At 42.7% G+C, this 25862-nt stretch overlaps 1 protein-coding gene across 1 annotated transcript in view; it reads right to left on the reverse strand.

Annotated features, from left to right (window-relative positions):
- The window catches only part of IVD (isovaleryl-CoA dehydrogenase), a 67322-nt gene that overhangs the window by 16250 nt on the left and 25210 nt on the right, over positions 1–25862 (reverse strand). The window contains exons 6-7 of the mRNA XM_033951696.1: positions 23278–23414; positions 4019–4115 (exon numbers count right to left, since the gene is read on the reverse strand). Of these exons, the coding sequence (XP_033807587.1) occupies positions 4019–4115; positions 23278–23414 (234 nt within the window). The remainder of the gene's footprint in view (positions 1–4018; positions 4116–23277; positions 23415–25862) is intronic.

Consider the following 25862-nt stretch of genomic DNA (forward strand, 5'->3'; position numbering starts at 1 on the left):
ACATGTGGAAAAACATGAACTAGTTGATTTGCCCCCTCTTCCACTAAACCATGCTAGCGGTTTTAGCGGCTCCTGACGCTATGAGCATCGGGAGCAGCACAGGCCATTCAGCCCAGCTCCCCATGCTACAACCGCTAGTGCAGTTTAGTAGAAGAGGGGGTTAGTATATCTAGATTTTTAAAAAGCTTTGACAAGTCCCTCATGAAAGACTCCTGTGAAAATGTAAAAAAAGCCATGGATAGGAGCTTATGTTCTGCTGTGGATTAGGAACTAGTTAAAGACAGAAAACATGATGACGACCAGGAAGAAGGAAGTCATCATGCCGCTGTATCGTGCGATGGTTCGTCCGCATCTGAAGTACTGTGTCCAGTATTGGTCACCGTACCTCAAGAAGGACATGGCGATACTTGAAAGGGTCCAGAGAAGAGCGACGAAAATGATAACAGGTATGGAAAACCTTTCATACACAGACAGGTTGGGAAGGCTGGGGCTCTTCTCCCTTGAAAAGAGGAGACTCAGAGGAGACATGATAGAGACTTTCAAGATCATGAAGGGCATAGAGAGGGTGGAAAGGGACAGATTCTTCAGATTATTGGGAACCACAAGCACCAGGGGGCACTCAGAGAAGCTGAAAGGGGACAATTTTAGAACCAATGCTAGGAAGTTCTTCTTTACACAGAGGGTGGTGGACACCTGGAATGCGCTTCCGGAGGTTGTGATAGGACAGAGTACACTACGGGGGTTCAAGGAAGGTTTGGATAAATTCCTGAACGATAGGGGGATTGAAGGATACAAATAGGGGTAAAGATAGGTTTTAGACAAAGTATAGATAGAAGGATAAAAGGGATTAGAGAAGGATCACATTACAGGTCATGGGCCTGATGGGCCGCCGCGGGTGCGGACTGCTGGGCACGATGGACCTCGTGTCTGACCCAGCGGAGGCAACTTCTTATGTTCTTAACAGAGGCTAGAATTAAATGGCCATTTCTCTCCAAGAGGAAGGTGAATAGTTGAGTGCCTCAGAGATTTGTACTGTGACCAGTGATTTTTAAAATATTTATAAACGATCTGGAAATGGGAACGATGAGTAAGGCGATTAAATTTACAGATGATACAAAACTATTCAGTGTTAACTCGCATGTGGATTGTGAGGAATTATAGGAAGACCTCAGGAAACTGGAAAACAGGGTATCCAAATGGCAGATGAGATTTTATGTGGACAAGTGTAAAGCAATACACATTGGAAGAATAGTCCAAATCATAATTTATTAAAGCTAGGTTTCATAGTAAAAGTCACCATCCAAGAAAAGACCTAGATATATGTTGAAATCTTCTGCTCAGTTTGTGATGGCAGCCAAAAAAGCAAACAGAATATAAGGAATTATTAAAAAAGAGATAGAAAATAACACAATTATAATGCCTCTGTATTGCTTCATGGTGTGACTTTACCTCGAGAACTGTATGCAATTCTTATTCCCATATTAAAAAAAGAAGAAGGATATAGCAGAATTAGAAAAAGTTCAAAAAAGGGCAACCACAATGATTAAGGGGAACTCATTTCATATGAGAAATGGTTTACGGAGTTAGGTCTCCCCAGCTTAGAGAAAAGACAGTTGGGGAGGGATATAATAGAAATCTAAAAAATCCTTAGTGCAGTAAACTGGATAAATGTGAATTGTTTCTTTATTTTGTGAACCAGTTTGAATGGACTTTTCCACAAAAGTAGTATAAACTCTAAATGATGATGAGTTACTCTTTTGAGAAGTACAAAGATGAGGGGACATGCCATGAAGTTACATGGTAAATACATTTAAAACAAACAGAATTTTTTTTTACTCAACAAATAGTTAAGCTCTGGAACTTGTTGTCAAGGATGTGGTAAAAACAAATCAACATATCTGGGTTTGAGAAGGGTTTGAGGAAAAGTCCATAGTCTGCTGTTAAGATAGGCATGGGAAAAGACACTACTTATTCCTGGGATCAGTAGCATGGAATCTTGTTAACTTTTTTGTGATTCTGTCAGGTACTTGTGATCTGGATTCGCCACTCTGGGAAGAAGGATATTGGGCTAGATAGATCATTAGTCTGTCCCAGTATGGCAATTCTTATGTTCTTCTGTTATTAAGTAAGCTTTCTACAGGTCTAACTTCTGCATTTTTGAATTTCTTCATGTGTTTGCATAGCCTGTTACCACGTGATTTTATGCCAAACAGAAATGGCAGATCTTTGTCACAACCCAATGCACCATTCACTTCTGAGCCAGACCGTGCTGCTGCTAATTGCATACAGCAGTGGTTCCGATCCTAGAAGCGCCCCAGCCAGTCATGTTTTCAGGATATTCACAATGAAAATTCATGAGAGAGATCTGTATGCAATAGAGGCAATACATGCAAATCTCTCTCATAAATATAATTTGACCCACCTGAAATCCTGGAGGCACCCAGGTTCAGGTTTGGGAACCACTGGCATCCAACCTGGATAGCAGAATGATATAAATAAGACCCTATATCTCTATACTACTGCTACTATTATTTATTATTTCTAAAGCGCTTCCAGACCTACGCAGTGCTGTACAACAAACATGCAAGGATCTTACAGCAGCAAGCAACTATATTGAACAGGCTTTATCCTTAATCATACTAGGCCATCTGCCCCCTCTCGCCTAGCTCTCTTCATACAACATGAGCAAATGGATCTGGACATCCTCCATTTATAATAATAATAATTTTATTCTATACCGCCAAAGCCATAGTAGTTCGAGGCGGTTTACAATAAGAAGATCTGGACAATCAGTGATGATAGGCATAATGCCTGAAGTCATAATGCCATTGTACAGAACCATGGTCAGACCTCATCTGGAAAACTGTGTGCAATTCTGGAGGCCACATTACCGTAAAGATGTGCTGAGAGTCGAGTCAGTTCAATGGATGGCCACCAGGATGGTTTCAGGGCTCAAGGATCTCTCGTACAAAGAGAGGCTGAACAAATTGCGGCTCTACTCTCTCGAAGAACGTAGGGAGAGGGGAGACATGAAGTGGAATATGATATTTTTTGTCTTAAAAGGACCCACGACCACAAGAGGACATCCGCTCAAAATCAGGGGCGGGAAATTTCAAGGCGACACCAGGAAGTATTTCTTCACCGAAAGAGTGGTCGATCATTGGAACGAGCTTCCGGTACAGGTAATCGAGGCCAACAGCGTGCCAGATTTTTTTTTTTTTTTTTTTTCTTTATTTGATTATTCATTACATTATCTTTGTAACAAACATGCATGAATGAACACAAAAAAATACAAATGTAAATTCCCTAACGGGAATTAACATAATATAAGGAAACTAAATCAACCATGTCCTAGTCCACATTAAAACTGATCGCCAGTACAAATAAAACATCAAAGCAAATCTTTCTATCTACTATCTAGGAACAGGCAAATGGCTATTATATATATTATACATCATCCTCCAAAAATAAACTGAATATAAGGAATTAAACTTTCAACAAAGGTTTCACTTTGATAAAATCTTCCACCTGGGCTGGGTCAAAAAACACATATTTATCATTTCCATATGGAAACAGCGTGCCAGATTTTAAGAGTAAATGGGATGCCCAGTGGGATCTCTAAGAGGGTAGAGTTAAGGAGTTGGGTCGTTAGGAGTGGGATCTCTAGGAAAGCAAACCTAGGGGGTGGGTCAGTTGGGTGGGCAGACTTGATGGGCTATGGCCCTTTTCTGCCGTCATTTTCTATGTTTCTAATGTAAAGTCTTAGAATACATGTAAGCAGGATACAGAAATAAGAAGAGCTAGAACAATCAGCGAGAATAGGCACACTATAAAGTCATCAATACATGTAAGCAGAGTACAGAGAGGGTTTGAGAGATCTTGGTTACAAATTAGTTAGAGTATAAAGAGATAGGGCAATAGGAGGAGATCTTAGGTTACAAATCGGTTGTACAAGTTTGTTTTTACTAGTTTTCTAAAACTTAGATAGGATGACTAGTGGGTGTTGAAGATAACTCACCAGGAATCTTGCAGTCCTCAAAGACAAGTTCACAGGTATTAGATCCTCTCATTCCCAATTTATCCAACTTCTGAGCTGTAGTGAATCCAGGTGTGTCCTGTGAGAGCCAAAAGATTTAATTGCTATATGACAGACCTTTGAAAACAAGTTTCTGACCTTTTGAGTAAACACATCTGTGCACATAGTTTTCAGGTCACGATGCCTACAAGTGCACACGTGGAGGGTAACTTTATAAGGCGAGTGCCTAATGTCTTCATAAAACTAACCTAAAATGTGCACCTGAAAAAACACAAGTCCTTACACATCTTTATAGAGCACTAGGAGAAATGACAGAAACCATGCTTACATTGCAGGTACAACATGCATACCTACCTACCTACCCACCCTGAAGCAGGTATAAATGTTACAGCTGTAAATTTTAAGTACATATACAGATCATCATGTTATCAAACATGCAACTGCAGCTAAAAGGAAGAGTTTTCTGGATTTAAGGTCGCAACTGAGAAACATCGGAGCGAAATACAGCTTGATTTATCCTGCGATTATGAGGGTGACATACAGAAATAAAACAACTAATTTCAAGGAACCAGAAGACTTGCAAGAATTTTTAAAACAATTGGAAGAACCAATGTCTTTATAAATACTTTTATTTAGAGATATTTTACCTAGGAAACTGAGTTAGGTCACATAACTTATTCGAGGTCTTAATAATATACATTAGATATGAAAATTACAACAGTTTAAATCTAAAGGTTTAATGGCTCAGGAAAGAAACGTTGATAATAGAATGTCAGTGACTGCTTGGGTAAGGAGACGTTAAACATTACAACGGATTTCAAAACGGAAGCAGGGAAATCTTATTATGAAAGAAATCACACGATCGATAATAACTATAATGCTAATGTGACTATGAAAATAAGTGTATGATAGGGCATTTATCGCCAAAAGATCAGTAATGGAGGAGATTTATGGGCTTTAAAACACGAAACAGTGGATGTATATTAAAAGTTCATGACATCTATTTCTTTATGATGATAGCCCTGGTTACATCATATCTGAATGATATTGTCTATTTTATCTGTTTCCACATTTACCTTTGGTTTGTTTCATATTAATAACATCATTTCATGCTGGGTTGTTATTATATGTTGGTATAGCATTATACAAAATATGGTTTTACTGGTCAATTTTGGAACATATATAGTTTTAGAAGTTTATGTTAATTGATATGTCAATGATTAATTTATTATTTGATTTACAATATTGAAATTCAAGTAGGATATTAACTTCTTCACTCGTTCATTATTTAATATGAGAGGTCACATTGATATAACAAAAATTTAATAGTTAAAATATTTAATGTTAAATGTAATTTTAAAAGGCAAAATGAAATTATAATTATTTATAGGGGGAATTGTTTCTTCATGGAAAAGTATTGAGTATATAACATTGATACGATTAGATATGTAATTAAGTATAAGGTTAGAATACATTAATTATTATATCATCAATATATCACTTATTATAGATGGATTAATAATTTAAGGATTCTTAAAGATTAATTTTAAGTTAATGGTTAGTATTATTATATATGAAATTGATAAATTTATTGATGAATTATTATATTATTAAAGTAACTTATTATTGGGGAACAAAAGTTAAAGATTAGTCTGTTGGGGGTATTCTCTTTACCTGATCCAATATGTGTGTTTTCAAGTTTTCACTTTTTCTATTAATATGGGGGGTAGGGTGGGTGGGTTAAAAGGGGGTAAATTTTATGTTCATAAATTTAAATTAGGGAAAATGGTATGTGTTCATGAGATTCAGAATGATTTTAGATACTTGATTTTGATTAGATATTTTGATTATAAAGTTTATGATGGCGTTTAAAATTTTTTCATTGAATGTTAATAGCCTCAACCATTAGATCAAAAGAAAAAAAACATTCACTTATTTGAAACAGAATGCTGATATCTACTATATACAAGAGACTCATCTGTCTGCGGTAGAGTCAGGAAAACTGGAAAAGGGTTGGGTGAAAAAATGTTTTTTCGCCCCAGCAATAGGGAAAAAAGCAGGGGTAGCTATTTTTTTATAAATAAGAAGTGTACAGCTAATTTTCAATTAATTGGTTCAGATCCCCTAGGTAGATGGGTACATGTAAATATGAATATGGTAAATAATACCCTGGCATTGTTCAATGTGTATGCCCCTAATTCAAATCAAAATGAATTTTTTAAAACATTACAGCAATTTATACTCCCACTGGCTACTTCTAAAGTAGTTGTAGCTGGAGATTTTAATGCTGTTATGGATCCATTAATGGATAAAAAACCGAGTAAATGTATAAAATCATTAGGGTTAGATAATTTGGTACATTCTTGTGATTTAAAAGATATATGGCGAATACTTCATTTCAATGATCGGGAATTTTCCTTTTGTTCACATGTTCATAAATCATAAGAACATAAAAAATGCCTACACCGGATCAGACCTGTGGTCTATCCAGTCCGGTGATCCGCACAAGCGGAGGCTCTGCCAGGCGTACCCCGGCAAATACCTTAGTCATTCATATCCCTCAATGTGTCCTGAAGAAGATGTGCATCCAATTTTTCCTTAAATCCTAGAATGGTGATTTCCTCCACCACCTCTTCCGGGAGAGAGTTCCAGGCGTTCACCACTCATTGTGCGAAGCAGAATTTTCTGACATTTGTCCTGGCCGTGTCCCCTCTCAGCTTCAGTCCACGACCTCTTGTCCGAGTCCGAGTTACATTAGACAATGTGAATAACGTTGTTTCTTGCTCACCATCCTTTCCCCCTGCTGGCAAGTGAGCTTGCTCCATTTTATCGATTCCTTTTAGTATTTTAAAAGTCTCTATCAGATCCCCTCTCAGTCTTCTCTTCTCGAGGGTGAATAATCCCAGTTTTCTGAGGCAATCTTTGTAGCTCAAGTTTTCCATACCTTTTATTAGCTTCGTTGCTCGCCTCTGCACCCTCCCAGCAGAGTTATGACCTCCTTCGATCTACTCGTGATTCCCTTTTTTATCATGCCTAACATCCTATTTGCTTTCTTTGCCGCTGCTGCGCATTGAGCCAACGGCTTCATGTTCCTGTCTATCAGTACCCTTAGGTCCTTATTCGCTCTTCCCCAATGTTATACCTAACAGTTTATACTCATGCTCTTTGTTTTTCCTGTCCAGGTGTATCACTTTGCATTTTTCTACATTAAAACTCATCTGCCAAGAATTGATTATATTTTTGTCTCAACTCAAATAGTTCAGAAGGTGATAAAAGCATCCATAGATCCAATTATTTTGTTTGATCATGGTGATATATGGATTCAACTTCAATTAGATGAACAAGAGAATAGCAGATCTGTATGGAGATTTGATAATACATTGCTTGCGGATACAAAGTTCCTTAAAGAATTTCAATTAAAAATGAATGAATTTTTTCAATTTAATATATCAGAAGAAGTCTCCAAGGAAAATTTATGGGATGCCTTTAAGGCTACCATGAGAGGGAAGATTATTGACAAATTATCTTAAAGCAAAGAAGAGAAGAACAAAAATTATTGCAATTAAGATGAAAAAGGGAATACACATACTAAAATTGGTAATATTTTAAATCAATTTCTAAATTTTTATAAAGAATTATATTCTTCTGAGCCTTATGATAATAGAGAAAGGGATGGTTTAGAATTTTTGAGATTAATTACTAGACTGAAGATTCCTGATCATATTAAAAGAAGTTTAGAAGAGCCTATATCATTAAAAGAATTAGAAACAGCGTTGAAGTCTCTTAGAGTTGGATCCGCTCCAGGTGGTGATGGTTTCACAGTAGAGTTTTATAAAGCATTTCAAAATACCCTATTACCACATTTATTAAATTTATATCAGACTCAACTAAATAAAGGTTGAATTATAGGTACTATGGCAGTCATTTACTATAGTTTTGCCAAAGCCAAATAAAGATCCCACATTGGTTTCAAACTACAGGCCTATCTCATTAATTAATGTAGATGGAAAACTTTTAGCTAAAATATTAGCTTTACGCTTAGCCAAGGCTCTCCCTTTCATTATTGATATGCACCAAACTAGGTTTGTTGCTAAGAGACATTCATCTAATAACACCAGATTGGCTCTTCATATGTTGAACTTAACAAAAGCCATGAATGATCTGGCTTTTTCTGTGTCCTTGGATGCAGAAAAGGCCTTTGATCGGGTGGAATGGACCTTCATGTATCAATCTATGGAATGGTTTGGAATGGGGTCAGGATTTATACGAATGATTCAAACATTGTATAGCTCCCCTGCAGCTAGAATATATATAAATAATAATTTTTCTGAACGTTTTAGTTTGCAGAGGGGAGTTAGATAAGGCTGTCCCCTGTCTCCTTTGTTGTTTGATATTGTATTAGAACCCTTGTCATTAGCTATCCAACAAGTAAAGGAAATACAGGGTATTCCTTACTCAGATAGGGAATATAAGGTCTCTGCATAAGCAGATGATATATTGCTTCATTTGAGAAATCCTGAAAAGACCATTCCATGCTTACTTGAATTGATTGAAAAATTTGGAAAATTCTCAGGTTATAAAATAAATTGGAGTAAATCAGAAGTTCTTCCACTAAATGTGCATTGCACAAAAGGCTTGTTTGATTCATTTTCTTTTATATGGAAGGAAGATGGATTAAAATATTGTGACAAACCTGTGGCCAGCTTTGTCCCTGTAAGGGATAAAAGCAGAACACGGTTCCTGGTCAGAAGGGCTGACCAGGTTAAAAGTAAAAGTTTGGTTTTGGCTGACTACCCCTCAGACAGTGAGGTAGAGCAAGAGAGGCAGGAACATAGGTACATCCAGCAGAGAGCGCCATCTCAGGACAGGTACCCTAGAAAGCCTGGGAGGACTCTTATTGAGGAGTGGAGTCCTAGGGCTGAAAGGTATGCTCATTACTAGCCTAGGAGAAACCTGAGTTATGTCCCTAGGGATTTCCTGCATAACACAGCAGCTCTGAGGAGAGAGGGGTGGGGCTTTAACCAACATAAAAACAGAGTATGGAATCTCAATAAGGGGGGCAAGCGGGAGCAGGGAAAGCCGGGACGGAGCTAAGGCTAACGAGCTCAGGCAGCGGCAGGAGAGACAGCAGAGCTTGGAGGCAGATGAGGGGAGAAGTCTCTCTCCTCCAGCCCGCAGCAGTGAGGACGTGGAGATGACAGAGGACTACCTCAACTCCACCCCAGAGGCTGCTGAGCAGACAGAGGCTATGGACATCGCTGAGCCATTGCTGGAAGCTAGCCATTTCCCCACTGACATGGAGGTTAGTTGTTAAGGGGAAGGAAGCAAGGCTGTGCTTGTGCTGTCTCCCGTAACCCAAGCCCAGCTGACAGAGATTAGGAGAAGAGCAGGAAAATCTCTCCGCTACTCTGTATGACTGCCCGGAGAGCTTTGTTTATTCAAGGAACCTTATCTGTAGGGGTGTGAAAGCTCCGTGGGAAAAACCCAAGTAAAGTTCACAGCTTATATAATACCTTATTGTGTTCCGTGGGCCAGGAAGCCCAGCTGATTATAACGAGCTGTGAAGCCTGCCCATGTCTCAGCTAGGTAAGCTGAAACGTTTAAGAAATTCAGTACTAAGTTTTGAAACTGTAATTACTCTGGCTGTAGCCACAAGGTGTGCCAAGTTGGAAAGTTTTATTTTCCTGATATTTTTCATTTGCCTTTTTCCCTGGTGAAGAGGACTGTAGTTAAACTGGAAAGTCCAGGGTATTGAACTGTATGTGGCATTTATAGCAAGTCATTCTGACAACTGCAAGTTATTTTGTATTTTATAATTGTTGCCATAACATACGGGTGGCTGATGGTATTCAGACCCCCGGGTTCAATAAAGCTCAAGAACATTCTTTTGTAACAAGACTTACCTGTGTGGTCTTCTCTTTATAAGTTACTCTCAGTGTGGCCTGGCAGACTAGGCAGGCGCCTAGGTCTGTTCTACCCTGAAAAGCCTACCTCCAACCTGAGGAGGCCACGCCGACAGGCCAGAACTCAGCACACTTAATCCCTCTGCTGGTTAGAGCAAGGGATAAGTGTGTCACAATATTTAGGAATTTGGATTAAAAATACGCTGGAAGACACAATGAAAGAAAATGAAAAATCTTTGTTGCAGAAGGTAACAGAAATGTGCGAGTAATGGAACCCTTTACATCTTTCTTGGTGGGGGAGAGTTCAAACGATTAAGATGATGATATTGCCTGTGGTTTGTTATCAAATGAGTATGTTACCAGTTTTTTTTTAGGGTCATTTTATAAAAGTTAAACAGTATTCTTACCAAATTTGTTTGGCTAGTTAAAACTCCTAGAATCGCCCTAGTATCTTTACAAAAATCAATTAAAGAGGGTGGGGTAAATTTTCCAAATTTTTATAGGTATCATCAAGCCTATATTTTGCGCCAGGGTATATATTGGGTCCTCCCAGAACTCATAGATAATACCCCAGACTGGTTATGGTTGGAATGGAAACTCACGTTTCCTCTACGATTATGTCATGTTCTTAGTATTAAAATGCCTAGATTGTATAAAGAAAACAGATTAATGGATACATGGAAAACATTACGATATATTAATAATTTAACATCTGATCCAATACAAAAAGTCAACAAATCAGACTATATGGCTAAATTCCAGGATTCAAATTGGCGGATTTAAGGTCATCTGGAAGCATTGGATGATAGCTGGGATACGTATTTTGGAAAATGTTATTTCAAATGGTAAACTGCTTGAATTTTCACAATTGCAATATAAATATGGCCTTAATAAATCGCAAAGTTTTAGATGGTTGTAATTGAAGCAGGCCATTCAGGCGGGGTTCCCTGAATGGAAAACCCTTAACAATCATAGTTTGGGAGGAAGTGACGTCACCGATGCGAACGGGAGCTTGATCTCAGAGCTCCGTTCGGGCCCGGTGCTAAATTGTCCAAATAAGCTGAGAAATCAGCGCTGAAAAATTTTCTTTGGCGACGGAGGGGAGAGCGCAGGGAACGGAGACCCCATGGCAACGCGCAAAAAAATCCCGACTGAAAAAACCGGCCAGCGCACGCTGGAACAAGCGCTGAGCCGGACAGCACGTGGCAGTGGGGGACTGGAGACCGGCGGTGGTGAGGCGGCGCAATCGAGTGGGGCTGCGGCAGAGGTGACAGCGCTGGCGAGCGCGTCTGCCCCGGGGTGCTCCCCCACGGACCCCCTCACTAAGTCGGATATGCAGGGCTGGATCACCGAAGTCAAAGCCGAAATCTCGGCTGTGGTAGTGCAGGTCCGGGAGGTGGTGCAGGAGCTGCGCACGGACCTCGTGGAGGTGGGCAACCGCGTAGAGGCGGTGGAAATGCGATTGGATTGCTGCGAGGATTCGGTGACCGGGATGCAACGCTCCCTGGAGAGTGCCGCGGCGGAACATCAGCTTTTGATGGACAAGGTGGAGGATCTGGAGAACCGTACCCGGCGTAATAACCTGCGGGTGCGGGGCCTACCAGAATTGCAGGAATATAAGGATGTTAGCGCTACCATCACTACTTTGCTTCGTTGGTTGCTGCAAAATGACACCTTGGATCCGGGCTTGGAGCGTGCTCACAGGGCACTGGGGCCCCGCACATCTGATCAGCCTAAAGATGTTGTGCTGTGTCTGCGGAGCTTTGTGCTTAAAGAACAGATCTTCCGCAGAGCTCGAGAAATGGGCACAGTGACCTGGGAGGGTCATCGGCTGGAATTCTACCAAGATCTGGCGGCAAGTACGCTGCAGAAGCGCCGGGCGTTCCGAGAAGTGACTAAGGCTCTGCAGCGAGGCAATCTGCGCTACCGCTGGACTTTTCCCTTTGGAGTGGTCATCACTATCAATGGAGTGCATACCAGAGTCACTACAGTTCGGGAGGCCCGAACCCTGCTGCAACAAGCAGGCATCGAGATTCCTGAGGAACCTGCTTCTTCTGTGGGAGCGGGGCCCAGTCGAGTGGGACTCCCATCAGCTTCATCTGCTTCACGATGGCAGCGTGTGGAGCGGGGACCACGAAGTGGGAGGGGGGGTCGAGGCGGTGGCCCCTCGCCTCAGAACAATGCTTCTGCTTAATGTGGTTCCTCTGATGGGAGGGATAATAATTTGCTTGGCTGTCCCTTCCTCCTTGCACTGTCCAGAGGCCTCCCCCGCCTGTGGGGGTTTGGTTTGCCCTGGGTGACTGTGTTTCTATGTTTTAACTATGGGGAGGTGTGCTTGGAGGGTCACCCTCGACTTGGATGCTCTGTGGAGGGGTGGGGGAGTGGGGGGCTGAGGGAGTGTTGGGAGGGATTACGAGGGAGTAGTGGGGGGTTGGTGGTGGAGGGTAGCTGGACGGGTGTGTTTGTTTGGGATTACTGATACTTGTTATTTGACAATTTTGTATAGTTGTGGGGTGGGGTGATAAGGGCTTCGGGGATTGTTACTTTCTTGGTATGTGGGTGGGAGATCTGCGGACTCTCACATGGGGGAGTGGGGGGTGGAGGGGAGGGGGGGTGGGGAGGAGAGAATTGCTAGGGTTTTATATAGGGGAGCTTCTTACTGTGGGGGTGGGGGGATGGGGGGAGAGAGGGGGGGGAGGGGGGGACATGTCTGTTGGGGTTGGTCTTGCATTGTCTCTGTACTCCTTTGAACAATGGGGGTGTTTAAACTAGTATCTTACAATATTAGAGGTCTTAATTCCCCTAACAAGCGGAGGGCCTTTTATAGGGAATTGATCCGTTTGAGGGCTGATGTTTGTTTTGTTCAGGAAACCCATTTACTGCAGGCCCATGAATCCTTGGGGGGGGATCACAGGTTTCCGCAGGCCTTCTGGGCCTCCCGGGTGGGCACTTCTAAGAGGTGCGGGGTGGGCATTCTTATCCGTAAGGGAATACGTTGTGAGGTGCACAGGGTTGTGAGGGATCCCCAGGGCAGGTGTATTATGTTGGAAGCTACGATTGAGGGGGTCTTATACTCCCTGGTTAATGTCTATGCCCCTAATGAGGGTCAGGGGACCTTCTTTCGTGAGTTGGTCCCCCGGATCCTCAAGTTCAAGGGGGGGGCCCTGGTCCTTGGAGGGGATTTCAACCTTACCGTGGCTCCTCACTTGGATAATTCTGGGAGGGCGGATTATTATGGGAGACGAGATCGCAAATTATTGCGTGAGACACTGGCTGGTTTGAATGTGGTGGATTGTTGGAGGTGGCTCCACCCTTCGGTGAAAGACTATACCTACTTCTCGGGAGTACACTCCTCCTATTCCAGAATTGATTATATATTTGTGGAGAGGGGACTTCTCCGGAGGGTGGAGTCTTCAGGGATTGAGTCCTTCACGTGGTCGGATCATGCCCCGGTGTGGTTGCAATTCCAGGGGGAGGGAGGGGGTGGGGGACGGAAATTTTGGCGCTTCAATGATAGTCTCTTAGATGATCCAGAGGTGGGCATGCAGATTGAGGGGTGGATACAAGACTATTTGGAGGTGAATGTGGAGTGTGGAGCTTCCTTGGAGGCGGTTTGGGAGGGGCTGAAGGCTACCCTTAGGGGCAGGCTGATAGCCCTGGCGTCGGCTAGGCAGCGTAAGCGGCGGGAGGCAGCCGCTACTCTGCTGATTGAAATTGGTAGGTTGGAAAGTTTACATAAGCGTTCCCCCTGGAATGTGGTATTGCGAGAGCGCTTGCTTCAGGCTCGTAGGGATCTTCAGGCTTTAGACTTGGAAAGATTGCACCATAATTTGCAGCTCCTCCAGCAGCGATATTTTGAGTTCTCCAATAAAGCTAGTCGCCTGGTTGCACACCGTCTTAAGGTGCGACAGACACGAAATCAGATTCTCTCACTCCGGGCTGCTTCTGGGGAAGTGTTACAGACCGAGGAAGCTATCCGGGCACGTTTTGTGGAGTATTACTCTCAACTCTATACCCCGGAAGATCCAGGGCCTTCACAGGATCAGGATGCTTATTTGATATCAGCTGAGCTACCCCAGATTGCACAGGGAGATGTGGCAAGGTTGGACCGCCCTCTTACATTGATTGAGGCCCGTAGTGCGCTGCGTTCTATGAAACTTGGTAAATCCCCTGGATTGGATGGTTTTACTGTTCGGTACTATAAACGATTTCAGGATCTGCTGCTGCCCCCTCTATTGCGTTTTCTTAATTCTTTGCAGGGGAATAGTGCCCTCCCCTTCTTTATGCGTCTGGCGGGTGTGACAGTGTTGGCTAAGGAGGGGAAGGATCCTCTCCAGTGTGCATCCTATAGACCGATATCCCTATTGGGGGTGGATACTAAGATCTTCACGCGCATTCTGGCGGACCGATTGATGAGTTGGATACCTCGGCTGATCCATCCGGATCAGTCGGGATTTGTAGTTGGCAGACAGGTGGGTGATAACACGCGTAGGGTCTATAACTTGTACGACCGGGCCAGGGGTGGGGTAAGAGAGACAGTGTTTTTGTCTATCGATGCTGAGAAAGCGTTCGATAGAGTCTCTTGGCCCTTTTTGTTTCGGGTTTTGGAGTCTGTGGGTTTGGGCCCGAGAATGAGAGACTGGATCAGAGTCCTCTATAATGGGCCCCTGAGTTGTATTAAAGTAAATGGTAGTTATTCGGAGACTTTCTCCCTAGCAAGGGGTACACGTCAGGGGTGTCCCCTCTCCCCGATTCTCTTTGCTTTGACTGTGGAACCCCTGGCGCAGCGTGTGCGGATGAATCCGGATATTCAGGGGGTCATGGTGCCGGGAGGGGACTTTGAGTTGGCTCTGTTTGCGGACGATATCCTGTTTACGGTGGAAGACCCTGCCGAGTCTTTACCGGCTATATTGCAGGAGTTGGAAATTTATGGGAATGTGTCAGGATTTCGGGTCAATATCGGTAAATCGGAGCTTCTTAACATCAACCTACCTGCTGACCGGGTTTCCTATCTTAGAGATCGGTATCCGTTTCGGTGGGTCCCGCATTCATTGCGATACCTAGGGGTATATTTTGGACCGCCGGGAGTGGAGATGTATGACCTCAACTTCCCTCCGCTCTTTCGTCGCATCCGCCAGGATTTGCTTAAATGGAAGGACCTGTATTTCTCTTGGCTGGGCCGGGTGGCCATTGTGAAGATGATGATTCTGCCCCGCTTGTTGTTCTTATTTCAGGTGTTGCCTTTATGGGTGGAGAGGAAAACATTAGAGGGAGTGCAAAGGCATATTTCTAATTTTATTTGGGCGGGTAGACGGCCGAGGGTGAGTAGAAAGGTCTTGTGCATGGGGAGAGGGGACGGAGGGCTGGGAGTCCCGGATGTGGTGAAATATTATCAGGCTGCTCAGCTACGCGCCCTTTTGGAATGGCAGGCGCAGACACCGAAACTGTGGGTGGAAATTGAGCAGAGGTTAAGTGGGGGGGTGCCTTTGTTACATCGGCCGTGGGTACCCGGTAGGGCACGCCTGATGGGGGAGATATCCTCGGTAGCGGTTTCCCTGAGGGTATGGAATCAAACCAGAGCTTGTTTACTGGGGCGTGGGCGTCATTCCTGGTTTACTCCGTTGAGATTCAATCCTGATTTCCCACCGGGGGGAGCGGGGGGAGTTTTCGCAGAGTGGGAGGCACGGGGCTTAGTCTGCATGGGTCAGCTGTGGGACCCGGTGTTGGGTGGGGTGAGATCCTTTACAGACCTCAGGGGCAGGTATGGGCTTGGATTAAGGGATCTGTTCCCCTACATGCAGGTCCTTCACTATGTTAGGACATCGGGTATTTTGGGAGACTTGAGGGGTGGTAAGACGCCCTTTGAATTATTATTGGGCCCAGTGCTTAGGAAGGGAGCTCTCTCTGCGATTTATCGGTGTCTCAATGGTCGGGGGGCCCCCCTTCCATACATGAAGGCCTGGGAGGGTGATTGTGGCTCTGTAATTTCCTGGGACACTTGGGGTGACATATGGGCGGAGATCTCCTCGGCGGGTATAGCGGCTTTGATAATTGAGAACGGATATAAGATTCTTTTCCGATGGTATTATACTCCTCAGACTGTGGCTCGGTGGCAGGAGGGTGCGAGTGTGCTTTGCTGGAGGGGCTGTGGGGAAGTGGGTACCTACTTTCACATGTGGTGGCAGTGCAGGAGGGTGTGTGGATTCTGGACTGATGTTTTTGCTCGGGTGTCCCGGATCCTGGATGTCCAGATTCCGGCTGATTGGCGACACGCCTTGTTGTTTTGGCATCAATTAGACCTGGCGCGGGGGGACTCTCTGTTCTGCAAACTTGCATTCACTGCTGCTAGATTGGCTGTTGCCTCTCGGTGGAATCAGGTACTCCCACCCACATGGGCCCTGGTAGAGCAACGCATGCTTAATTGGCAGAATCTGTATTACTTAACGGCTTTGAGGCATGGTAAACTACATGGCTATGCTCATGTGTGGCGCCAATTTCGGGCCTCGGTGGGGGTGTGTGGTAGGGGTGGTCGGGGACCTTGAGCTACACTGGGGGTTGGGCCTGGGTGGGCGAGGTTTGGGGGGGCCCTTCTTTATATTCCTTTTTACTGTTTGGGTTGTGTCTGGAAGTGTTTAGTTTTGACCTTATTGATAGCTGTGGGTATGATGTTTTGTCCCGGGGGGGGGGGGGGGGGGGGGTATAGGTTGTGGTGGGGTGGGTATTATAGCTTGTTCTTTTCAGTTTGTACGCTTTGCTCATGACTACATAGCTGATTGTGTTTTCGTGTGTGCTTCTGGAGTGGGATGTTCTGCTCATTGAATTTATGTTCTTGTATCTCATGTGCTTTTGCTATGTACTGTTTGGAGTGTTTTCTTAATAAAAGCTTTTCAATTGAAAAAAAAAAAAACAATCATAGTTTGGAGTTCTTATGCTTTCAGGTGGACTTTCTGGGTCACCAGACCGCACAGTGGTATAAATTGATAAGTGGATTAGTTAAAAAAAAAAAGCATAAAAATGGTCTTAGAGATATTTGAAGCATTGAGATTAAGCATCAGATTACTGCATCTCAATAGCCACGGATTTGGTCTTGGAGAATGAGATCTACAGTCTCCGCATCTATGAGACAAACTTGGTTTTTTCTCTTACATAGAGTTTTTTGGACCCAGTTAGATTACACAAGTTGAATAGCTCTAAGTCTAATAGATGCTGGCATTGTAATCTCGAAGTAGGGACTCTAGATCATTTATTATTTTATTGTCCCTTTGTTTTAGCCTTTTGGAAATCTATTTGGGGTCAAATAAATTGTTTATTGGAAAACCATGTGGCATTATCTTATGATACAATTCTATTCGGAATATCAATGAGGACACAGAGTCAAATTTCGTCTAACAATAATAAGCTTTTATTGATTATGACAGGAGTCGCCATACAACAAATCACATTTAATTGTAAGAACTGGAATAGACTCAATTATTGCTTCTGGTAGAATTCATTATGTCACATCTATAAAATGGAAAGAGCAATTGCTATACAAAGAGGGAACTATAATAATTTTAATAAAATCTGGGGCTATTGACAAGATATTGTAATGAATAAATTCCATTTTTCCATTATAAATGCAATAAGGGAGGGATGGGGAGGGATTTTATAATTTTATTAAATATTTAGATCAATAAAGAATATTGTATACTAGTGTTAAAGCCCGTTACATTAAGGGGTGCTAGAAAGCAGCCCCCTTTCCCTCTCCCCCTCCAGTTCCTCCCTGTCTCTCCGTGGCCCCCCTTCTGTCTTTCCCCCCCAAGCAAAGCTGTCTGCCTCCCAGCACACCCCTCCCCCAAAGCAGCCCCCTTTCCCTCCCATCCGACCCTCCCTTCCCTCGGTGTGGCCGGCTCCCTTAGTCCCTTGCCGCCCCCTTCCCGCAGTCCCGAAAAACGTCTTGAATCCAGCAGTGGCCGCAGCACTAAACACGCTACTTTGTGGCATTCTACTGGCCTGATTTGCTCTGCCGTGTAGGGCAGAGCAAATCAGGGCAGTAGCAGGCCGTGAAGCAGCGTGTTTAGAGTGCTGCGGCTGCTGCTGGAATCAGGACGTTTGTCTGGACCGCAGGAAGAGAAGAGGAGCGGCGGCAAGGGACTAAGGGAGCCGAAGGGAGGGTCGGGTGGGAAGCTGAATGGGGGTTCGGGTGTGCCGGAGAGAGGGGCGAAGACGACACTAACGACCTTTACAATTGGGGCCTTGACTCCCTTTAGTTCTGACCGAAGTTAGTTTTAAGTTCTAAGCCACAGCAGCGGCTTCTCTCACAATCCCTGCCTGCGTCGGAAGCCTTCTCCGACGCAGGTGCGGCTTGTGAGAGGAGCCGCCGCCGCAACTTAGAACTTAAAACTAACTTCGGTCAGAACATTACCTTGGGTTCCGCGATCGGGTCCTGTTTGCAGAGTTCAGCCGTGCAGTGTAAAAGAGTCGGCCACAGCGCTCAAGTGCGGGCCGTTGTAAGATTGCATGTGCACTCTTGCCGGCCACGGACATACAGATCATGGAACACGCTGGCAAGAGTGCGCATGTGCGGCTAGAGTTTTATTATATAGGATGAGCTTTGTGAACGCATAGATTATGGTTGGATTGGGAGGGAATGAGTTAAAAATTTTAATGTTGAATATGATAGAGATTCAAGTGTTGTATTCAATTCAATTTAACTGTTATCTATTGTTACACTTGTTCTAAGATGTAAAATGAATAAAAATTTATTTAAAAAAAAAGTTATCAGTCATCTACACCCATACATGTGCTCTCCCCAGCACTCTGTCTCTTCTGGTAAAATCTGTACCATCATGTCAAAACACATACCCTTACACCAGTTGGAACCTTATAAAAGATCTCGTATGCACAAAGATAATTTTATTAAAACTATCTTCTTATTCCCTATTGGGATATGGTTTTTGAATTATTGTCCGACATCTTACATACCACTCTTCCTAGATCTATGGGTAGTTACATCTTCCCTTAGCTACGTTGCCCGCTAAAGCACATCAGCTTGCTTGTTTTATCTTTACTGCTGCTAGACTTTTATTGGCAGCCCATTGGAAACAATCTTTTCCCCCAGGTTGGACTCACTTGTTGCATAAAGTGGACTTTATTTTTCGTATGTCTAAATTGACTGCTTTGCTACATACTCGTCTTACTCCTTTTCTTAAGGTGTGGGATCCCTATATTAGATGGTATGAACATTCCTCATGACCTCTGGTTAGTTTATCTTTGTTAGTTGCACTTATCTTGTGCTGATCTTCTTTGCATCATTGACCCTGGAGTGGGGGCAGGGAAGGGAGGCTTGATTTTATTGGCTGTGTTCTTGTGCATTGGACTGAAGAGTTACTGTACAACATTTTGCATTACTGGGATTGAGGGGGGGGAGAGAGATTGTTACTGCAGATATTTGGTTTTGTATCTGTTATACCTCTACGGCTTTATATTTCTCTGCAAAAATTTCAAATAAATATTAAAAAAATAAAATAAAAACTATCTTCAAAGTGTTATCTGATTCACAAACAGCAAATTACATAATCAGCAGTATTTTTGTCTAAGACTTTCTTGAAGAACTTTACAGACTGCTGGGATTACCAAATTGTGGCTGTTTTCTGATCATATCTGCGGAGTTCACCAGTTAAAATTTCAGTTCTAAGATTAGTTACTGAAAAGCAGCACAAGGTCAGAAGAAATACAAACTACATATAAGGTACTATGGAAAAGCAGACAAAAAAGGCACCTCAAGCTGAACAATTTCTTTGGGTGTCCTTAGGTGTCAAACTACTGACCACCCAAGAGAAGCCTATCAAGCCCAGTATCCTGTTTCCAAAAGTGGCCAACCCAGGTCACAAGTACCTGGCAGGATCCCAAAGAATAAAACAGATTTTTTGCTGCTTATCCTAGAATAAGCAGTGGATTTCCCCAAGTCCATCTTAATAATGGTTTATGGACTTTTCTTTTACGAAGTTATTCAAACTAAACTAAACCCACCTAAGCTGTGAATGAAAATTGAAAGCAAAATAACTAAAGAGAACAGAGAACACAAAGCGACTATCAAATGACAATGATTAAAATTCCTATCAAATAGCGTAGATCATCACCTAAAGGGCTACTCAGCCCCCTCCTTCCCACCAAAAATGTGGTCCTGAAAATTAAAGCAAATGTGCTTAGAATATTTACTGTATATACTCAAATATAAACCTATCTGAATATAAACCCTAGCACGAGTAATGCCCACACCCGTGCCCCAACCCCCACCAGAACATCAGCTGCCTCTCAAGCTGCTGGAAGTTCCGGCAGCCATTTTTATTGCATAGGAAGAATGGGCAGGAGCAAGTAGGAAAAATATGTTTACAAAAATAAATGACAGATTATCGAATGATATTCTCTCTCTTTTTTATTCACTCATTTGTTATACATACATATATTTATCTTATACAATAATGTCATTTATTTTGTATATATATTTTTTATGATCCCATTTTTTATGCATTATTTTTCATTTGTATTTATTTATTGTTGTATGTAAATATGTTTCGTATTTGCAAACCATTTTATACATATTTTATGTTATCCAGATTATCCTTTTAATTTCGTTGGGTTTTTAAGTTTATTGTTTTTATGTTTTATAGACTCCTGATGCAGACCTTAGGGGCCGAAACATGAATCGTGTCGTCTTTTGAATCGTGTCGTGTCTTTTGTTTGCCATATTATAGTAACACAGCAAAAGAGAAAAGAAGACCCAATAATCCACAGTAGAATAAATCCAATGATAAAAACAAAAAACTGTGTATGCTGATATTCCGAGAATGATTTATTATACGCTCTTTCACAATAAAACCATAAAAATACAAATGTAATGCTCTCTCATTGCAGTTTCCTTTCAAATGAAAGAGACTCGACTCATGCACATTTATATTACGTAGGTATTTAAACATCTCTATCATATCTCCCATCTCCCGCCTTTCCTCCAAAGTATACAGATTGAGATATTTAAGTCTGTCCCCATACACCTTATCACAAAGACCACATACCATTTTAGTAGCCTTCTTCTGGACCAACTCCATCCTTCTCATATCTTTTTGAAGGTGCGGCCTCCAGAATTGTACACAATATTCTAAATGAGGTATGGCCAGTAGGAAAAAGGAGGTATTGATGCCTCTGTATAAGACTCTGGTGGGACACCATAGCATCTTTCTGGCTTTCGCCGTCACTTTTTCAACCTGTTTGGCCACCTTAAGATCATCACATACAATCACACATCTGTCGCGCACATAAGTTCTTCACCTCCTAAACTGTACCGTTCCCTCGGGTTTTTGCAACCCAAATGCAAGACCTTGCATTTCTTAGCATTAAATTTTAGCTACCAAATTTCACACCATTCTTCAAGCTTCGCCAAGTCTTTCTTTATGTTATTCACACCATCCGGCGTGTCTTCTCTATTGCAGATGTTGGTATCATCCGCTTAATAGCATTTACATGCATGTGTGTACATATACATTTTCTGCCTAAACGCTAGAGAAGTAGAAGCATACTCATAATGGTTAGTGCATAGTGCAACAGCCCAAGAACTAGAAGAACTGAGTTTGATTCCCACTGCAGCTCCTTGTGGCTCTGGGAAGTCACTTAACCCTCCATTGCCCAAGGTACAAAATAAGTACTTACTGTATATATGTGTGTGTGTTCTCATGCAAGGTCCTTGGTATCACTATCGATTCCTCTCTCTCCCTCAATGACCACCTCAACTCCTTGGCAAAATCATGCTTTTTCAGCCTTCACATGCTGAGGAAAGCTAGATCCTACTTCAGCCAACAACACTTTGCCATCCTTGTCCAATCCATCATCCTCTCCAAACTAGATTACTGCAACGCCATCTACTTAAATCTATCAAAAAAAAGTATTCTAAGACTCCAGCTAATCCAGAATACTGCAGCCAAACTGATCTTCTCAAAACGCAAGTCTGACCATGCCTCCCCATTCCTTTCCAAACTTCATTGGCTTCCAATAATCTCCAGAATCCATTTCAAATGTTCCTGCCTGGCTTTCAAGATCATTCACGGAATCCTGCCTCCTCTTATCCCACTGTCTTTCAACTCCTCCAGTCCCGACTCCTCCAGAACTGCCCAAAGGCTTAAACTAGCCTTCCCCTCTCCACGCGGCATCCACTATTCAGGCAAACTGGGAAAATCCCTTCTCTTCAAAATCACAGGTCTTTGGAATGACCTCACCACCCCGCTGCGGAACCTGAGCTCCCTTCAGTTATTCCGCAAACAACTGAAAACCTGGCTTTTCAGCAAATTGTAGCTCTATCCTTCCCCCCTTTCTCTCCCCCCTTCTACACATAAGTTCATGTAATCCTTTTTCTTCTTCTCTACCCACTATTTTAAGTTCTTGTAAACCGTGTCGAGCTCCATTCTCATGGAGATGATGCGGTATATAAACTTAAGGTTTAGATTAGATTAGATTTAACACACACACATACATATACACACACAGTATATATATATATATATATATATATATATATATATATATATATATATATATATATATATATATATATATATATATATAAAGACTGTAACCACAAAAAGGCAGTGTTATCATATCTCATCCCCCTTCCCTTATCATTTGTATAATTATTATAGGGTGGATTTGCAAAGGGAGTGCCATATGCATTGGAACTCCCACTTACATGTGCCAGAATCTTGTCAGTTATGCGCCCATTGCAGCACTTAGATGCCAACATTAACACCAGCTCTATGGCTGGCATAGGTGCTTGTGCTTAAGCACATACCTTTCTTTAGAGAACAGGTTCCTACCACAAGCCCTCCTGGCATCTAATTGTAGGCATCCTCCTGAGGAAATGCCCTATTTATGTCTATGTAACCTACAGCCTTGCCACCTTGAGTAGGCCTGCTCTTACTATCGGAAGCTAAGCAGGGTTAGACCTGGCTAGTACCTGGATGAGGGAGATCACCTGGGAATATCATGTGCTATAGGCTGAGGGGCCCCATGTTGGGCGGCAGCAACATAGTGGAGCCAACACTGCATGGGAGAAGGCAATGACAAACCACTCCTATACTCTGCTGTGAATCACAAGGTGGATTCTTCACTGTGCATGTTGCCATGAGTCAGTGGCCTACTTGGTGGCATAACCCATCCATCCATCCATGCCTATGCATAGACTTGCAGAGCAATCTCGAGCATGGTCCATTAATGCAATGCACAGAATAAAGAGGGATTATTGAAAAAAAGGTCAGCAGTGATGGGGAATAAACAGAGTACAAGCCTTTTATCAATGAAATAGAGACCTACCTTGTCTACAATAAAACTTGTTATACCATGGGATGCTGGATTTGCATTTGGATTTGTTTTGGCATAAACGATCACAACGTCAGCATCTGGCCCATTGGTGATCCAGAACTTGCTCCCGTTCAGTACATAATGTTTTCCTGAAACACAAATATACACCCAAGACTTCACCATGCTTACCTCTAGAACAGTGGTCTCAAACTCAAACCCTTTGCAGGGCCACATTTTGGACTTGTAGGTACTTGGAGGGCCTCAGAAAAAAAGAGTTAATGTCTTATTAAAGAAATGACAATTTTGCATGAGGTAAAAAAACTCTTTCTAGTTTTTAAATCTTTCCTTTTGGCTAAGTCTTAATAAAAATATATAGCTAATAAAAATTTATAGCTAAAGAGACATATGATCAAGAAACTGTTTTCTTTTACTTTTGTGATTATGATAAACATACCGAGGGCCTCAAAATAGTACCTGGCGGGCCGCAAGTGGCCCCCGGACCGCAAGTTTGAGATCACTGCTCTAGAAGATAAGACAACTCATGCTTACACTATTTAGTACAGAAACCTGTTAAGTAAATAAAACAGTGCAGTCAAGCAAATTTCTAGAATAAGCTTTCACGATATAAAGCTCAAAAAGAACACACAAATAGTAACATCTGTGAAGAAATTATTTACAGTGTAATTGGACCATATACTCACACATCTATGTTTTGTGAGTAGCATGATTACTATATAAAAAGTGATGGAATATACTCGTACAAACAATATAATGGCAAATAGGAACTATAAGGCCTCTATAATCTGTATCACAAGACCTTTTTGAAGGGGTAGTGGAGATGGAGATGGTTGACAATACCACTATCTTATAACTCCTCAAGTCCTGACTCTACCAGACCCGCCCAAAGGTATAAATTATCCTTCCCCTCTCTACACGGTATTCGCTATGCAGGCAAACTGGGAAAATCCCTTCTCTTCAGAATCACAGGTCTTTGAAACGACCTTACTACCCCGCTGCGGAACCTGGGCTCCCTCCAATTATTCCGCAAGCAACTGAAAACCTGGCTTGTCACTAAAATGTAATTCTATCCCCCCTTACTCTTCTCTTCTATATATAAGTTCATGTAAACCTTTTTTTCCTTCTCTTCCTATATTTTAAAGTTCTTGTAAACCGTGCCGAGCTCCACAACATCCATGGAGATGATGCGGTATATAAACTTAAGGTTTAGTTTAGTTTAGTTTCCCCCATTTGTTCTAGTAAGTCCGTTTGTATTGCTCTCCCTTTTAAATTTTTTAAAATTTACATTATTTATTGTAAACCGTTTAGGTACATATTTGATAAACAGTATATCAAAGAATAAAGAAACTTGGAATAAAGCATAGTCGTGAAACATATCGGCTCACCTGTTTCCTTTGGACATCTCCACTGTTTGTTTGCTTTTCTAGCTACTGTGCGTCATTGTCAACAGATTTAAAAGGATGAATTTTACAGTTTACAGGATACCACTGGCTCGAAGCAACATGTACTGCCATACTTCCACACTAGAAAGCCATAAATATATCCAGTGGTAGCGAGAGTGTGAGGCGCCCCTCCTCCACCCACCCACCTTCACCCACTCCTTCCCCGGCCCCTCCTGCCACGTGTGCGCCGCTTCCTTTCCTCCATACCTCTAATGTTCCTGGCGTGAGCGGAAACCCCCAAGCTGATATCACACCAGCTCTTCCTCTGACGTCACTTCCTAGGTGTGGGTCCAGGAAGTGACACCAGGAATGTTACAGAGGTACCATGGGAAGGGAAGTGGAGCGGAAGGAGGACGGGTGCCTGTGCCCTCACCAAATCGGCACCCACAGCAGACCGCCCCCACCTCCCTTATTACACACTGAACATATCAACTAATAGTGAATACACAGATCAGCCACTAGGTGTTACTATACATAGTAACTATTGAAAAACCCCAAAATATACATCTGAATCAGTAAGGGGAAGATTTTCTAATGTTTGTAGTGTAATACGACGGGCTGCTATCACGGCCGCTATTGTAATGATTTCAAAAAGGCAATTCATTCTTTTAAAAACCGCATATGCAAATGAGATTTGCAGAGGGTTGTTAAATTTGCATGTGATGATCGCTGGCGATAGTGATTGGCACAAACACAGAATACACCCACAAATTTTTTTAAAAAAACAAAAACCCCCAAAATCGAAGATTGGAAGGAGGTATGCTCAATCCTTCCTTCCACCGTCAAGCAACCCCCCTTGGTAACAGGAGAGATTTCCACTCCTGCCGCTGCAAAAGAACCCCAAGACACACATGCACCCTCCCCTAGCAACAGGAGGGATGCCCACACCCTTACAGGCGTGTGCCCCTGATGATGCTCCCATACCTCAGATGATCCCCCACCCCCCAGTTCACAAAGGCCGGCTAAGGAATGCCCACTCCCTCCGATCAACAGGCTCGCCTCATCAAAATGGCAGACCTTCACCCCTCTGTCGCAGCCCAGAGGGGCCTCAGGCTCTGATTGGCCCATGTTGCTTAAGGCCCCTCTTATAGGAAGGACCTTAGGCATCTGGGTCAATCATAGCCTTAGGCCCCTCCC

Source organism: Geotrypetes seraphini, chromosome 7, assembly GCF_902459505.1.
Source record: "Geotrypetes seraphini chromosome 7, aGeoSer1.1, whole genome shotgun sequence".
NCBI lineage: Eukaryota > Metazoa > Chordata > Amphibia > Gymnophiona > Dermophiidae > Geotrypetes > Geotrypetes seraphini.